Source organism: Pelodiscus sinensis, chromosome 2 (assembly GCF_049634645.1).
Source record: "Pelodiscus sinensis isolate JC-2024 chromosome 2, ASM4963464v1, whole genome shotgun sequence".
Taxonomy (NCBI): domain Eukaryota; kingdom Metazoa; phylum Chordata; order Testudines; family Trionychidae; genus Pelodiscus; species Pelodiscus sinensis.
The window spans coordinates 166274906-166293176 of NC_134712.1; the positions used below are offsets into that span (position 1 = coordinate 166274906).

Below are 18271 nucleotides of genomic sequence, written 5' to 3' on the forward strand. Positions count from 1 at the left end.
GCATAATTAATATCAGGAAATGTATAGAATCTTTGGTCTATTTCAATCCACAGGGTTTTTTTTCTCCCTTATTTTTACCAAGACCCATTCTGATTATCTTGAACAGGTAAAACGTTATGATTAAGGAAGAATAATCATCATATTCTTCTAAACTCTTACTAGTTTTCCCAAGGTAAAGAAAGGCTACTGTGAAAATAACTGGAAACCGGAAAGCTTTTTGAAGGTTCATAGCTGATATTTATAAGTTCTGGTCCCTTGGATATTCTATTATTAGTCCCCATGATAAAAGCTTACATACAATCTATACTCAAACAAAACTCATGTTTACTCCATGGAATGTTGAGCACTGGAATATTTTGATTTAGCTCTGTCTGAAAAATGTGGCTGGATGTCTTTCAATAACTTTTCTAAGTGCACAGAACTTGTACCTTTAATGCTTTTAACTGGTTTTCAGTCATCTCTAATTTTCTAACTATGATAAGCCCTCTCCTTAATAAGACTGGTGCTATAACTGTTAAAACTATAACATCCAAAATCTTCTGAGCTGAAGCCCCAGTGAACAGAATGCTTTCATAGTCACTGTGAAGGAGGAGTGATGACAGTGAAAGAGCGAAGAGGAAATCACAATAGGGTATGGAAAGGTGCAAAAGCCATCAGGAAAGCATTCCTAGGGTGTGTCTACACAGCAAAGTTATTTCAGAATAATGGCTGTTATTCCAAAATAACTATGCGAGCATCTACACAGCAATTCCATTATTTTGAAATAATTTTGAAATAACGGACAACTTATTCCGGCTTCTATAAACCTCATTCTATGAGGAATAACGCCTATTCCAAAATAACTATTTGAAATAAGGCGTGAGTAGACACTCCACTGCTGCTATTTAAAAATGGCCCATCACCAAGGCCATTCTAAGTTATTCCTCCTGGGGCTCTAAATTGAGATAGCATGTCTACATGAAGGAAGCCTGCCTCAGACTAATTTTGAGGTTTCCTTGCAGCACAGACGTGCTATTTCGAAAGAAGCTGTTTTGGAACAACTACTCCGGAATAGCTGATTCCAAAATAACTGTGAAGTGTAGATGTAGCCTTAGACAACCAGTCAACCAGCTTTAGAAACCAAGGGAGAAAGTCACATCCTCTGCATGAAGCAGCATCTAAAGGAGCAGTGCATGGATGCAATTTGATTCATAACTCAAAGAGTGAAGGGAATCCACAGCTCTTCTCCTCATCCTCTACTTCAGCCTCTGGACTGCATCTCTGCTGCCCCCAAGCTCCGTTTCTATTTGTTCACAGCTCTACACATGCAGCTCTGCACATAGCTAGAGGCCCTCAGTTCCCTTATGTGAGCTCACCACAACCTGTCCTCTTGTGCGGGGAAACACAGAATTAGTGCTGAAGTGCAAGATTTACATTTCCCCTAAGGGAACGGGGAGCAGAATTTCATTCTTAGAGACTCCTGGTTTGAAGAGACAACCCTGGTTAAATTCCCAGTTACTCGGGCTAGAATTTGGCAAGGGTGTTGCTATAGAAAACAAAAGGCTCGCTTTTGTATAAAAAAGCAAATGCCCGGAATGACTGCTGCCAGAGGGACAGAGCAAACAAAAAGGGAGAGGTCAAGGGTAACCTTGCCCAGTCAAGCTGGCACACACCCCGGGAGTTGTTCAGCATTCCTCAGCGATCACTACAACAAAGCCAGCAGTGGGAATGCAACTTTGTCATTTCAGGGCTAGGGTCTGTAGCTGCTGAAACGGCATTAAAATTAAGGGAAGTTTGGTACCTCGGTGCTTTTGAAAACTCTCACTGGGCTTGCCACTGGCTCTTCAGATTCCTAACTGACCTTACATGTCTGCCCCGTGCACCAGCTCTAAGTGGGAAATAATGGGGCTATGTACTCATGTGGTCGGCAGGATTCTCCCCCCTTGACTATGTGGTATTAGCAGAACAGTACCTTGGCTCCAGTAGGCCTACTTTTTTATACATAACCACTTAGCTGTGAAGAGGACAGTTAGCGGGCTCCATATAATTATGGATCCACATGTTGTTTCCCCAAATTCTGCCAATTTCACTGTGGGAGATGAGTGCCTTACATACAAAGGGGATGAAGAGAGCACAGATTTATCCTTTATCAAGCACAAAATGCTAAGGGGAGAGGAAGAGCAGTGAGTTTACCATATGAAATAGTTGCTGCTAACTCCCCTGGGTGTCAGCAGGAAGATTGAAGCTACTGTACAGTGATGGAATGGTTAAACCACATTCTTCTCACAGTACCCATTAAAAGAAAAAAAAACAAAAAACCTTTTTCAGCCAGTTGAAAATCCACTATTCTACAAAAGTGCATTTATCTACAGGAAACAGCGCTATTTCTAAAGTGGTTTACATTGGACAGATCACAAGAACAATAACCACAAAACAGGCTTTCTATAGGCCTTCTAAGTGACACAGTCCATATTTTGACAACACAAAATTTTTAAAAAAGTTTTAAGGTCACACAGGTAAACATGAGGTGGAAGAATTTGGTGAAAGCCATGAAACGTGATGTATCTAAAAAATGACAAATTCCAGGTCTTTGACAACAGAACAAATGAATAAGAAACAATTCAAGAAATAAGATACCTTCTCAGGGACAAAGGCCAAATCTACAAGGAGATTGTTTGTAGTACGACAAATCAAAACACTTTTTTTTATTAAAGTTATGTGTAATTATCAATTATTTGCATTGCTATACTGCCTAACCACAATTGGACTCTGATTCTGTTAGGCACTGTACAAACACAGAGAAAGAGCTAGACTTTGTTCCAAAAATTACAGTATAAATAGATCTGATTGATAGAGTGTGGGAAGGGAAACAGAGGTACCGACAGGTGACTTGCCAAAGATCACACAGCAAGGTCAGTGGGAGAGGCCAGAATATATTAGGTCTCTTGACTTCCAGTGCCTTATCTCTTGCACCAAGCTGTCAATGTCAGGGCATGGATGGTCAGGCCTAGTGAGTGGAGCCAGTGTCAGGTCTAGTAGGTAGGACCAGAGTCTCAAGTATGGACTGGAGTCAGATGCCAGGAACCACATCTGAGTTGAAGACTAGAAACCAGAGAGAGGTAAATGAGCAACATCTATTATAACAACCAGCTGGGGACTCCCTAACTGCACAGACAAATTCTGTGTGTTCCCTATAGACTTAAGTAGCATGCCTAGACCAATCAGGCCCTCTCTGGGTAGCACAGTGTTCTGCCAGAACTGGTAGGTGGCTGTGGCAGTCACCCACTGCATGTTTGGCAAGCCACACAGGAGACACTGAACCAGGGGCGGATGAGAGGGGCGGGGCCCAGGGCAGCACAATTTCACGGGGCCTCCCTTTGGAGAAAAAATAGAAAAAAGGCGTCTAACGTGCAAATTGAAGGTTATTTTCATATTAAATGTGAATTGGGTAAATTTGATAGAAACTTAATTTAGTTGGATAATTTTTATTTTAATTAATTTGTAATTCATTTTTAAACACAATTCTGCATTAATAAAAAGGGGGATGTCCAAATGTTGAGCAAAAAAAGCACCCTCCCCCCCCCCAAAAAAATCATGGCACCTTTAAATATCACACTTCCCATCCCCACCAGACATGGCAGGGGAAGAATGTCCCAAGTGGCTTTCCAGATGAAAAAAAAACTAAAAATACCAGACATTTTACTGGTCCAGTATTTTCTGGAGTTTTTTTCAACCTGACAGAAGCCACAAATACTGGACTGTCAGGGCCAATACCAGACACCTAGCAACCCTAGTCTTAACTTGAGCCTGCATTTACAATAGGCCGAGGACGTAAGTCGGGGGATTTTGGCCCCTTCCACACTTCCGAAAAAGGTCATAATGGTGGGGGCGGGGGGAGAGTCGTAAATCAGGCTGTTATAAAGCAGGTGCCTCCTGTATTTGTGGCAGGGGTGGGAAACCTTTCTTGGGTATTAGGGGCCACTGACCCTACAGAAAAATCAGCTGGGGACCACACAAGTAGGCTTGGGGCCAGCAAGCCTGGAGCGGATCTGGCCAGGGGTTTGGATTGTGCCCCACGGCAGGGGATTGGGGTGCAGAGTCTGGGAGGAGGGTTATGTGGGTGCTGATATCAGAGTGGGAGTGGCCAGACACTTACCTTGAAGTGCTGCTCGCCCGTTTCTCCCACAGGAGCTGACCGGCCATGTGCTGGGGGATTAAAAGCATGAGGGGAGCAGTGATTGGTGGGTTCCCGCAGCTGCCATTGTCCAGGTCTGGCCAATGGGCTTGTGCGGGGGGTGGAAGCAGCCATGAGGGACCCTCCCCTGCCGGTTTGCAGCTTTTGCACCTCAAAGGGCCCCGCCACGGCTGTTCTGCTTGGGAGTGGGGTTGTTGCTGCCTTGGCTCCATGGGGTTTGCTCTGGCTGCTGCAGCGCCTGCGCGGGCTGCCTGCTGCGGGGGGGCGGGGGTGCGGCTCAAGCTTCCAAAGTGCCACGTTGGGCTCCCTCATGGGCCCCAGGCTGCCGACCCTGCTGTAAGCAGGGGCGGATGAGAGTTTTAAAACACTGGCACGGGGCCTATTGAAGCGCGGGGCCCGGGGCAGCTGCCCCGCTCGCCCTGCCCCTATATCCACCGCTGCACTGAACTCCTACTATTACCCTTGAATTCAATGCAATTTCTACCAGTCACCTCGACATCTCTTAGGATCAAATTTTTCCATCTGTAAAATGAGGATAACTATACTATTTATCAACTTCTATGAGGTATTGAGAAGATGAGTTTCTTTAGTTAATATTTGTCCAATAGTTTGAAAACCTGAACTTTCTCCCATGGACATCAGTGGAGTTTTGTACTGATTTTAAATTCCCTTTCAAATTAAAAAAAAAAAAACACCACAAAAAACATGTTAACTCAGCTCCACTGTTAACTATTATGTAATGGGTCAAATTCTGCTCTCAAATGAACCTTTGAACGCAAGCTCTTTGAACATGGGCAGCTTGGCAGCAGAAGTTGACTCAATCCATCTGAAGTTAATGAGGTTATGTTTTGGTCATATCCTTTTGCTCTGGATAAGTAGAGGAAAAACTTCAACACATGACTCAGATTTTAGATAACAAAAGCAATTAAGGACTGATCCAGAACTTATTGAAGACAATAGTATGATTTCCATGCACTTCAATGGGCACTTGGGTCAGGCCCTTAAATTTGGGGGGTTTTGAAGGGTGAAGAGTGCAGGTCAGAATACGTCACCATGTTGTTTTCTAAGGTCAAAGTCAATATTCCACTCCGATCAAGGCAAAAAATTCCAGAATGGGACCTGATCTGACTCTGTACCTACAGGAAGCCAATCTTTTATTTTTCAAGATTCAAAGAGTTCAGCTTTTATGGCTGTTTCAGTTTTGGCAAAACTCCACACTGCTGGTTTGTGGCTGAAGGCAGAAGTATCTCCACTTGGTTCAGAAAGGTAGCAGTACCCTCACCTTCCTGTCTAGTCTCCCCACCCCTGTACTCAGCAACACAGGACACCATGAGCACAAGGCAGTGTCCCATTGAATACAGAATAAATGTCAAGCTTTTGGTCTTGACATTTTAAATCCTCTGTTGGATTAACCCAGACTCTTTCTATAGAATGGTGACCATCCACAACAGCTGGGTTCATGTATTTTCCTTTTCACCTACAAGGGCCACTCTTAAGAGAGTGTAGAAGGCACAGCTTTCTCAGTGCCCGGAGTCTCCTGACATCCTTTTTTTTTTTTATCTTTAGGCATAAAGCCATTCTTTCTTATGTCCTCATTCTAATATGGCAAACTGCTTTTTCCCATAGGGTGGATTCTCTGGGAATATACACTGCAGATAATTCCCCTAGAACCCTGATGTCACCATCCCATTCTGAAAATGAGTAACATTTTTCACTACTAGAAAAAAAAAGACATTTTGAACTTTTTGCAGCCATTGTAGACAGGCCAAACTCCAAATCCTTGCAATGTGAATGCCAAATGAAAGCACTAATGTGCAACTCTGTTTATATCCAAATGATCTGTGGAAGTCTTTCACAATGAAGTGACTGTAGACTTCTGGGAAATTTTCACTCAGTTTCGGTAACTGCATGGTTTGGAATCTGTGGTTTCTGACATTTGTTTGATGAGCAAAATAGAACGTCTCTATGCTGGGAAGCAATTAAGCATGGGAAGGCAACAACTTTATTTTAAAATCATCAAAATACCCCTCAAAATGGAGACAAATAGATTCAATCTGTGTAGACAGAATGGGCTCCCATTATCAAAGTATTTAAGCATGTCGCAATTTAAATTGGATTTATCCGTAAACCACCACTTTACAGACAGAGAGCTACAATAGGGAAACTCTGGGGGTAGGGCTACCCTGAAGTCAGATATGTGACCTACCCAACTGTGAGGGAGTGAGAGGAGGGCCTGGCAGCGCAGGAGTTAAACAAAGCCTTTTTGCCCAACCAGCCCCTCCCTGTTTTACCTGTAGCCAATGCCAGGCCTGGAAGGGGGATAAAAGAGAGGAACCTGGCTCACTTAGGGGCTGACCAGTGAGGAGACAGGAGCTGGTTCTGCTGTCTGTAGGACCTGAGCCAGAGCTATCTATTGGGTCAGCCACAGGAGCATGTAAGCTTCCAACCCCTCCGCTTGTTGCATAGCGGGAGAACCTACAAGGAACTCTCATTGAGGAAGGAGAAATTGGACTTTTGGGGCCATCCCCCAAACTTAAGAACCAGACTTAGATAAGATGCCAAAAATCCTAGGTTTGGGGCCCTGGCAGCAGGGGCTTACACACCTTTGCCACCAGCTAACTCTGGGACCTAACCATTAGATCACCCTGCTGCCTGGGAGACCCAGTCACACCAACCTTCATCTAACAAACAAATAACAATAGCAGTGAAGCCACTGCTGTATGGGTTGTAGAAATCAATTTGGGAACCACAGTATGTACTTGAGTGGCTATCCTATCCTGGAGTCCATGCTGCCATGACATCACTCTTATTGGTACTTGAGCTAGCTATATCAAAACTGGCTTATGTTTGCCCATATGTGCTTCTGTCACTTCTGGTAGCAGTGTAGAAAAGACCCTACATGACTTGCCCAAGAACATACAGAAAAATCTGTCTGTGGCAAAGCAAGAAACATAACCTCTTTCAAAACTCAAGTTAGCACCCCAACTGAAAAAGCCTTTTCCCCCTCAACTGGTGTAGACTGGTGTAACTCCATCAGAATCAAAGGATCTAAGATTCTGACCCTTTATTCCTTGCAATCTTTTTTTTTTCTTTGAATGAATCAGGATCCTGGCCCTCTTCTTGCATTCAGGAGGCAAAGAACTGCCATTGATTTCCCCAGGATTTACTTGTAGTCTACAGTAGGAGGTAGACAAAGCAGAGAGCTACAAAATTACAGCTGGTAATATTTTAAGTCAGTCAAGTAATGAACTCCTTTAAATCACATGAGACCTACTTTTGATAGCATTTAATGAGCATGCACCTTTCTCTTTTACACCTAATGCATTCAACTGTATAGTACACAACACAAAAGAGCAGCCATCCCAAGCTCTGGGCACTCCTGAAGATCTCTTAAAAATTACATCTAATAAAATAACCTGACTCCAATATTTATCCACCAACATCACTACCCAAGCAGTAATATAATGCAATACAACTTTATTGAACACTGCTAACTAACCACCACCAGATTTCCCTTCCATTCTTTCCCCAACCTCCCCATCTCCCAATTCCCATCAAGTCAGCTCTCCAATTTTAACACAAATATCAGAATATTTGGTGTTTTTCTTAAATCCCCAGTTCCTGGGATCAAGTCATCACATGAGAATTATCACTTTCATTTAGAAAACAATAACAAAATCACACAATCCATCTATATTTCTTGTGCTTGTGGAGAAAAACTGGAAAATGTGATCTAAGTATACAGGCAGTCCCCGGGTTACATGGATCCGACTTACATCGGATCCCTACTTACAAACGGGGTGAGGCAACCCCGCACTAGCTGCTTCCCCCCAGCAGACCAGGGAGACACTAAGCTAGCGCCCCTCTCCTACCCCCTCCCCCAGCAGACCAGGGAGACGCGGAGCGGCTTTTCTCAGCAGACACCTCAGCTTGAGAATAAAGGACTGAGGGAAGTGAGGTGTGGGAGAATAAAACTGAGCTCTGGAGAAATGTTTGGCTAGAGTTTCCCCTACAATATGTACCAGTTCCGACTTACATACAAATTCAACTTAAGAACAAACTTACAGTCCCTATCTTGTACGTAACCCGGGGACTGCCTTTACCCTAAAGGTTCTGAAACTGAAAGGCAAAGAAAAACATCTCAAAAATGTATTATTTCATAAATATCTCCTATTTTTAAGCTAGTCATGATTATTTTAGGCTTGTCTCAGGATTTCTGAATGCTTAGCACCATGGGGGCATGTCTACACTGGGGAGTTATTTCAAAATAACAAGGCGAGCATCCACACTACCAAGCCTATTATTTCGAAATAAGGGGCTTGTTATTTCGAAATAATAACTCCTGCTTGTGAAGAGAAATAAGTTTATTTCGAAATAGTTATTTCAGGAGTTATTTTGAAATAACCCGATAGTGTAGACATGACCTGGGGGTTCTGCACACACTTCAGAATCTGGTATGCTGCTCTTAATAATAGACTTCCTCCCCATTCCCAGAATATATTTATTAGCAGAATCTTCTTGTATTTATATTATTATGACAAGTAGAGTTCATTGCCTCCACAAAATATTTATATGGCATTTATTAGGACTTGTTTTATTTTTAAAATTTAGGAACTATATCTGAAAAGGCATGTTTCCCCACTGACATTGAAAAATCTATAACTCAACAAAGTAGTTGCTGCATGCTCCTGGCAGGGCGGGAGGAGACTTAATTGGCCTGGGAATGGGGGAGCACATGAAGTTTTCTCAGTCCTGCCCCCACACCGTGAGGAGCACACAGCACGTTATTGGCCTGGGGGTAGGGGAGCACGGGAAGTCTCCTCCCACTGCCAGGGGCATGAGTGCCTAGGTGAAACCTGGGGGGGGGGGCGCAAAGGGGCTCCTCTACCCCCAGATGAATCATGGGCTGTGGGTGGGGAAGCCCGGATAGGATCCTGGCCCTGCCCTTCTGGCACTACCTAGCAAAAAATTATTGCTCACCCCCGTCCTAGAAGATATTTTTAAAAGCAGCTTTACAATGTCCATATGCAAAATACTGATTTTGAGTCAGCTACATTAACAAACTTCTTTAAAATACTTTTAAACAAAGCAAAAAAGATTCCCAAAACCCTTTTAGCCCTTTTAAGAAAAGAATCCACCAACCTCAAGAAAAGCCTGTGTAAACTGTAGGGCAGCGGCGGCGTTTAAAAGGGGCAGCATCGCAGGAGCCTGGGATCAGCTAGAATCCCCAGCTGACCCTGGCTCCATGCAGCACTGTCCCTTTGAAGCGCTGCGTCAGCACTTCAAAGGGGCAGTGCAGCATTAACGCCTGCAATCAACGCATTAAAAAATTAATGCGTTAATCCTGCCCTGTGTTAATCACAGGCGTTAACGCACATCAATTGACAGTCCAGTAAATTGACAGGCTTGGTAACATGCCCTGAATGATCTCAAACCTAATTTATGTTGGGCCAAAGGAGAAACGCTGAAAGTTCCATCTCCAAGAATGTCTTGAATCTACCCCCAAGCCATCTAGGCTGTGCCCCCAGTTTGTTAGCATCTTTAGAAAGTCCTTCTAGAACTATTGCATGTCACCAGCACAGATAATCAGACAATGGCCTTTACTTCCACTGGGTAATATTTTTTATTTACTTTTCAGCAAAATAAATAAATAAGCAAACCTGAAACAGAAAATTTTCAGCTGAAAACTTCAGTTCAGAAATGTTGGTGCATATGCCTCATGTGACTTGTAGTTTGGGTGTCTCATGCTCCCATTTCTCTTTGGATAGGACATTTCCCATGATGCATGACGCTATCTCCCTTTTATGAGTTGCAAATAGCCCTGTCTTACACTCTCTCCTCTCTCTATAAAGCAAATAATCACAAGAGCCTTTTAAGGAGGAAAATTTAGCACATAACTCACACATGAAGTGATGATCACTGGGTTACATTTGGCGTTCCTGATCACAGTACTCACAAGTAGTGCAGTCCTGAATGTCATACTTAGGTAAAACTCCTACTGCCGTGCTTAAATTAACAGCAGTCAGCTCACAGTAGCAGTGTTGTCTTCAAGTCGTCATTGTCAAGTCTCAAGTCGAGTCTCGAGTCCCTAAAGTCACTTTCAAGTCAAGTCCCAAGTTGAGTCTCAAGTCTTAATTTTAAAAATGTCAAGTCGCTTTTGTACAAGCCATCAATATTGGCATTTTTGGACAATTTTTTCACCAAGTCGATTTAACAAAATTAGCAAGTCTCAAGTCGAGTCTTAAGTCACAAACAATGAACCCGAGTCGAGTCACAAGTCGAGTCACCTAGGCAACTTAAGTAGGACTCGAGTTCAAGTCATGGGACTCGAGTCAACAACTCTGCACAGTAGTGACTTGCTGTATTTGGACTAAGTTTTGGACTCAAAACTAGGTAGAGTCTGCCAGCTTTTCTGCAAAACAATCAGGCAGAAAGCTAATCAACTTAAAACAACTACCGCATACATGCACACACACAATCCATCGTAGCAGCAGATTCATTTCCAATGTAAGTGGAGGGAAATAAAACCACAAACAGCCTGGTTGTAAGTGGCTGCGTACAGTCATGACTACCTATGTTCAAAATTGCAGGGATCTAGTTTTATTAACCCTCAATTCCCATGTAATGACTGATTCCTATTTTTGCAGGACAATGGAGAATTGTTTAAAACTATATATCCATTTATTTCTACTCAGAGCTGTATATATTTGAGGATTGCTGGGAAGAGTGCAGCATGTTTTCATAAACAATATTTGTATGCTTGGGTATTACCAAGGCAATTGTCTGATGGAACTTTAAACAACAGAAAGTCTAGGAGCCAGATCTTGCAAGTGTGAGCACAAGGATTATAGGAGCAGACCTCTGAGGATTTATGGGAGCTTTCTAGGCTCCTGCACTTCCAACTACTTAAAACTGTTAGCAACATCGAGGTTTCTAGTGTTCCAGCATGCAGACAGTTAGTTGCAGTCTATTTATTTACAGAACTTCCTGTGACTTCCTCACAATAAGCAGAAGTAACAGGATTAGCACTGTCCTTGTTGCAGTGACTACTGCAAGTATGACAAAATCATGCCTCAGGTATCTGAATGTCAAAATATTGGAGAGGAAAAGAATTCTGCTAATGTCAGTGGAACTACACCAATTTACTCTAAAGATCTAACTCTTAATTCTTCCCATAGCTTGGTACACTCCTGAAAAAGATCCTTTAGAAAACCTTGAATTAAATCAAGTGTTATTTTATGGTATCTTATTTATGTATTCTGTGCTTTGAAAATGAAAAAAGAATGGGCCTCCATAAGTAGAAACAACACATTTATTTATGAACATGATTTGATAATGTAAAATAGTTTGCAGTAATAAACAAAAATTAATTTAGCACTAGATTACCCACTATAATCTGAATCTCACTTCAAATCACTATTTTTCTCTGTAGACCATCTGATCCTCTTGGATGAAAGGTGGATTATAGGGTAATGCCTAGCAGCCCTTCTCCCAAATCCTAGTTCTTTCCATATGGTCTATTCTGTTCTTTTGGTTCTCAGTGAACACCTATTTCTATATTTATTTATTTAGCAGGTCACTAGTCCAGAATCTCCATATGACTTTAGCACATGAGCAGAGTGTTAGGTGTGGTGCCAGGAATGCAAAATAAGAAAAAAATACTAGGAGACTATCTGAAAAGAGTGAATACAACAAAACACCAAAAACAAGCAAGCAAATAAACAAAAAACACAAAGCTTCAAAAAGGAGCCACTGCAATATGCTTGCATTTCAACTTGGTTACGTAATAACTTTTTTTTGTTGTTCCCAGAAAGTAATATACAGTTGTGAAATTCAAATGTACTAAGGGGATGTTGTTTCTTAAAGTGGAAACAAAGTGGCAGGCTAGTTATAATGCCAGGCCTGTTTCCGATACATCGGGAAAAATATGGACATTGTTTGCTGAATGTCAGTTTGAGTTAGTTTTATTTAGTTCTAGGAATAAAAGGATCTTGCCTCGCTGCACTGATACACATAACAAAGTTTAGAACCTCCTCATGCAGAGTTTACTTTAGCTGTAAATTATATTGGATATTGAGGCACCGCATTTCTTCTGTGGCTGAAGAGCTGCCAGATTAGTTTGCATAGAAGAAATGGTGTTAATTTAAATCTCTTGGTTGGTATTCATTATGGGCCAGTGTCTATCACTCTTAATAGTTACTTCATGGGTAGATCTACTGCACTGAATTTGACCAAGGCTGGTAGAATCTGGTCCTTTTAAAATCACAGCCCAAGCCAAAAATTTGGATTAAGATCTGAATTTTCTCTCTAGTAAAATGGAATTGAGGTAGGAGAAATTAAAGAGATATGTACCAGTCCTGAGCACGCAGAGCCATACCCAAACTCCAAACTTTGGCACATGGTGTTCAGTTGCGTGGCTCTGGTTTGGATCCATGTCCAGTGAAAAATAACAAGAGCCTTTTCCGAATAAAATCACAAAAGACCAGTATCATTCATTCATGTTTTGACTCTCAACTGTGCTTGGAAAATGCTCTTTACGTAACTGGAAAAAATGCAACAGTGAAGGTTTATTTTTGCTACACACTCCAGGATTGCCATAGCAATCCAATGTAATGTAAAGCAAATATTTACACAACTAAACATGGGAATAGAAGTCAGTTTTACAATAGGCACTTCAACGATGGTTTAAATTAGAGATTAACAAAGTGCTCATGTGCTCAGAATTCTGTTTAAAATCAATCACGGCGGCCATCAATTTGCTCACAACTCTGATTTCATACTAAACTGTTTGAAAAAGTCACTTATGTGCAAATGGAGATCACAGCCCGCAAGTGTTTCAAGGATCTGCTTCTCTTCAAAGACTCTGTCTTCCAGGGGACAAACATTTGGGCAATTAACATGATTAAGATAAGAATTACACTCCCCAGACAAAAATATAAGAAATGATTAGCCACACAGGATTCTGTAATCAGAACACTTATCCCCTAAACATTGTTTTCATGCAGTAAATACTGCATTGCTTTAGTTGGTATGTCAGTGTTAGATTAATTTCAAATGCAAGGAAGATTATTAAGAATTAAATTAGTCTCCTCCTTTGAATTTCCTTGGGAGACCTGAAGAGATCCAAGAGGAAAACAAGTAACGTGAATTCAGCATGACAGCCTAAAGTTAAAAGCTCTTCACTTGACTTCATGTTGAACAGCTGCACCAGTCCTGAGCACTTCCTCAATGGCACTGTCCTCATACCCCAATGCATCCTTCAGTACCTCCACTGTGTGCTGTCCAACAAGAGGAGGAGGCTTGGGCTTTGATGCACTGAATTCACTGTATCTGACAGCTGGTCCTGTAAAAGAGTGGACAGAGGAAGAAACTATATGAATGACCAGTTACATACACTAGCATTTAATGGCTATGCTGGACTATTTTGTGCTGGCTTATGTGACGGTTACCTAACAAATACTGCATTTGAAAATAAGCTTACCTTTAAAAAACACGTTTGTGCTTATTGAACAAATTCCACATTAAAAGAACACATCTATAATTCAGTTTTATGTCACTGACATGAATGCAAAATTAATTTACTAAGAGGTCAGTCCAGAGGCCCACGAATGAATTCAGAGGGAGTCTTTCACTGATTTTAATGGGAGAGGCTCCAAACACTTGCACTTGAAGTGTCACCATTCTAAGGTAACTAAGGGTGTGTCTAGACTACATGCCTCCGTCGACAGAGGCATGTAGGTTAGATAGATCGGCAGAGGGAAATGAAGCTGCGATTTAAATAATTGCGGCTTCATTTAAATTTAAAAGGCTGCCCTGATCTGCCGATCAGCTGTTTGTCGGCAGATCGGGGAAGTCTAGATGCGCCGCTGACGACAAGGAAGCCTTTGTCGACTGGCGCAGGTATGCCTCGTGAAACCAGGTTTACCTGCGCCGATCGACAAAGGCTTCCTTGTCAACAGCGGCGTGTCCAGACTGCCCCGATCTGCCGACAAACAGCTGATCGGCAGAGCAGGGCAGCCATTTAAATTTAAATGAAGCCGCGGTTATTTAAATCGCGGCTTCATTTCCCTCTGCCGATCTGTCTAATCTACATGCCTCTGTCAACGGAGGCATGTAGTCTAGACACACCCTGAATGACTCTGCCAGACTTTGAACACTGGCAGAGGTATGCTGGGCCTTTCACTTCTACTCACTGTTCAGCCATTGCTCTCATGATTGGTTGGTGCCTACTGTGAAGTGAAATGGTGCTCTCTATTTTCTTCCTCATGAACAAGTGCCCAAATGACAACTGGTACTCCTATTGGCAGTCTCAACACAAAGACCAACACAGAATAGACACGGAGAATGGATAACATTCTCCCTCTGAGACCTGAGTTGCGGTGTAGTTGCAGAAAATTCTATCTGCTTTATGGAGATGTGTAGGATGGTAAATTTCCAAACCAGCCAATACCAAACTTTTCTTCACCACAAAATTCAGTAATAATTTTTTAGCACGATTTTCCAAACGACATTCAAAACCTTTATTATATCACCATAACAGCTGACAAGCTACACCATGCACAGTTATGTCTCTCTTATTCTGCATGTAATGCTAATGCCTCTTTTTAGATAGGTAAACAAAAGAACGGCAATTTATCAGCCCCGAATGCGATCCTTTTGTGTTTGTTCTGAAAGGAGCATTTGGATGAGAAAGAGGAAAGACATAGTGAAATTTATTTATTAAAACTATTTAAAACCAATAATTAGATGCTGTTTTTATGACTTTCCCCTTCACTGTTTTTTTTTTTCCTGCAGAAAGAGTTCATTCTTTGGCATATGGAACCTGAAATCTTAACAAAGGGCGAGGGGAGTAAATTGGCTTGAGGACACTTTTCTGCCAACTCTTAGGTCTGACTGGAGTCTAAACAAGCTCCAGTATAAGATATACAGGCAGTCCCCGGGTTACGTACAAGATAGGGACTGTAGGTTTGTTCTTAAGTTGAATCTGTATGTAAGTCGGAACTGGCGTCCAGATTCAGACACTGCTGAAACTGACCGCCAGTTCTGACTTACATACAGAATCAACTTAAGAACCCCAGGCGTCCCCAAGTCAGCTGCTGCTGAAACTGATCAGCAGCTGATTCCAGGAAGCCCGGGGCAGAGCAACTCTGCCTGGGGCTTCCTGTAGTCAGCGCTGGTCAGTTTCAGCAGAAGCTGACTTGGGGACGCCTGGGGCAGAGCAGCTGGGGTGCTACTGGACCAACCCAGCAGCACCCCAGCTGCTCTGCCCCAGACATCCTGATTCAGCCGCTGCTGAAACTGACCAGCAGCAGCTGAATCAGGACCTGGGGCAGAGCAGCTGGGGTGCTGCCGGGTTGGTCCAGTAGTGCCCATGGGCGCTGCAGGACCAATCGGCAGCGCCCCAGCTGCTCTGCCCCAGAGTCCAAAACAAAAGCCTGGTCTGCTGGGGGGGGGGGGAGCACACTAGCTGCGCCCCCTCCCCCCCCAGCAGACCAGGGACACGGGGAGCAGAGCCGCAGCGGCAGCGGGGTGCCGCGCCTCTGAGGCTTTGCTCTGGCAAAGCCTCAGAGGCGAGGGACCCCGCCACGGCTGCGGCTTCAGTCTGGGTGCCTGTGGTCAGTCAAAGCGGCAGCAGCGGCGGTTCCCCGCGCCTCTGAGGCTTTGCTCTGGCAAAGCCTCAGAGGCGCGGGACCCCCCCGCGGCTGCGGCTTCAGTCCGGGGGCCTGTGGTCTGCTGGGGACCGTCCCCAGCAGACCACAGGCACCGGGTCTCAAGGGGCAGCAGCAGCGGTTCCCGCGCTTCTGAGGCTTTGCTCTGGCAAAGCCTCAGAAGCGCGGGAACCCGCCCGGTGCCCCTGGTCTGCTGGAGACGGTCTCCAGCAGACCAGGGGCACCGGAGCAGCTTACGAACGGGGCTTTCTCGCCCCGACTTCCGGGGCGAGAAAGCTCCGTTCGTAAGTGCGGATCCGACGTAAGTCGGATCCGCGTAAGTCGGGGACTGCCTGTAGCTGTTACAGAGCTGCTCTAAGGACTGTTCCCTAAGGACTGCTCCAATTGTCCAGGCTTGCAGAGTGTGGCTTGCTCCAGTCCTGTAGCTGCTGAACTCCAATATGCCGCTACATGGAGTCAGGGCCATAAAGCCTGTTGACACTGTAATCAACTTACCTATCATGTTTAGTTTAAATCAGTTAAACAGATTGAGCTCTTAAAGTATCTCATTGTAAGACATTTTCTCCAGGCTCTCAAATAATGTTGTTTGTTCTTTTTTGCACTCTACCCAAATGTCAACCTACCTTTTAAAAATGCAGACTGCAGAACTGCATCCAGAATTCTAGCACTAGTCTCATCAATACTGTACACAGAGGTAAACATCAGTTCCTTACTCTTACTTATTTCTCCTGTATTTATACAATTACGGATAACACTGGGAGCTCATGTTGAGTTGTTTATCCACTACAATCCCAAAATCCTTTTCAGAGTCACTGCTTTCCAGGATATAGTCACCTATTCATAGTTCCTAGATGTATGGTGTATCATTTGGTTGTATTAGGAGGTATTTTATTTAACACACTTTATGACCGGCCTGTGCTCACCATTATGTAATACACTCCAATCATTGTGTCATCCACAAATATTACTAGCAATTATATTTTCTTCCAGACCATTGATAAAAACACTGAATAGCATCACATACAGTACTGATTCCTTTGGAACCCCACTAGAAACATCCATATTCACTGATGATTCCTCACTGACATCTAATTTTTAACACCTGTGGTTTAGCCAGTTCTTAATCCATTTAATATGTACTTTATTGTTACTGCATAGTGATAATATTTAATTAGAATCTTTTGTGCTACTAAATACAACATTTCACATTGTTTTATTTCTATGTCCTTACCTTTATCGATCAAACTTGTAATCTCATTGAAGAATGAAAACAGATACACTTGATAAGACCTAATTTCTATGAAACCATGTTGACTGACATTATATTCCTTTAATTCTTTAATAACTGAATCCTGTATCAGCTTTTCCATTATTTTGCCCAGGACTGATGTCATATTAACCAGCTTGCAGTTATATGGTTCATCCTCCTTGCTATTTTAAATACATTACAGGATGGACTTCTTAGCCAACACTTTTGAAATTCCTGAATGCAAATTTTCTGGTCCAACTGATTTAAAAAAATGTTTATCCCTAGTAGATGCTGTTTATCATTCTCCTCAGGACTGGAAAATACTTCATCATCCTCATTTGATATGATATATTATCCTGCTGCTGTCCAAATATAGAATAGAAATATCTTTATTGAATACTTCTGCCTGTTCTGCCTCATTACTTTACTATCTTCTTCTAGTAACCAGCCTACTCAGGTGTTAGAATATTTTTTTGTTACGAATATAGTTTAGAAAACACCTCCTTGTTGTACTAAACCTGCTAGCCATTAATTTTTCCTGATGACTTTAGCTTCCCTTATCAATTTTTTACACATTACTACTTCTGGTATATATTGATTATTATCTGCTTCCTCTTTTCTCCATTTTTATGGTAGCAAATTGCTGCCTTCACTTCTTCGCTGAACCAGGATGGACTTTAACCCATAGTTATCCTTTTTCTTGACTATGCAACTGTGGCTTTTGTGACATATAATACAGTTGTCTTAAAGAACTCCCAATTTTAATTCACACATTTTTCTTTCTAAATTTTTATTCCAAGTCCATTTGCTCATAAGTTTCCTCATCTTTGGGAAAGCAGCCCTTTGGAAGCATCAACCATATCTATCAGTGAATGGGACTGTCCTCTGCCTGCCTATAATGAATGTAACATTCCAGCCCAGTGATTCACTCATTTTTAAGATTTCTAAATGAAGTCCAAAATAGAATTACCTCATGCTAGGGGCAATACCTTTATTATAAAATTATCGTAATAATTGTAGGAAAATCTGATGCTGGCACAAAGAGCATGTCATAAGAGAACTCACAAGCAACCATGCTGATGTAAATGCCCAAACATGGGATCGGAATGTCCATATATGTGACACGTTGCAAAACAGGGTTTTTAATTGTGATAAATTGCAATAGGCAAAAGATATTTT

The 18271-nt window shown here is 42.6% G+C and overlaps 1 protein-coding gene across 3 annotated transcripts in view; it reads right to left on the reverse strand.

Moving 5' to 3' along the window:
• Positions 1–11468: 11468 nt before the first annotated feature.
• SUGCT (succinyl-CoA:glutarate-CoA transferase) overlaps positions 11469–18271 on the reverse strand; it is a 473567-nt gene continuing 466764 nt past the window's right edge. For all 3 annotated transcript variants that reach the window (XM_075921728.1, XM_006124080.3, XM_006124079.2), the window contains one exon: positions 11469–13517. In XM_075921728.1, coding sequence (XP_075777843.1) covers positions 13354–13517 — 164 coding nt within the window. In that variant the 3' untranslated portion in view covers positions 11469–13353. The remainder of the gene's footprint in view (positions 13518–18271) is intronic.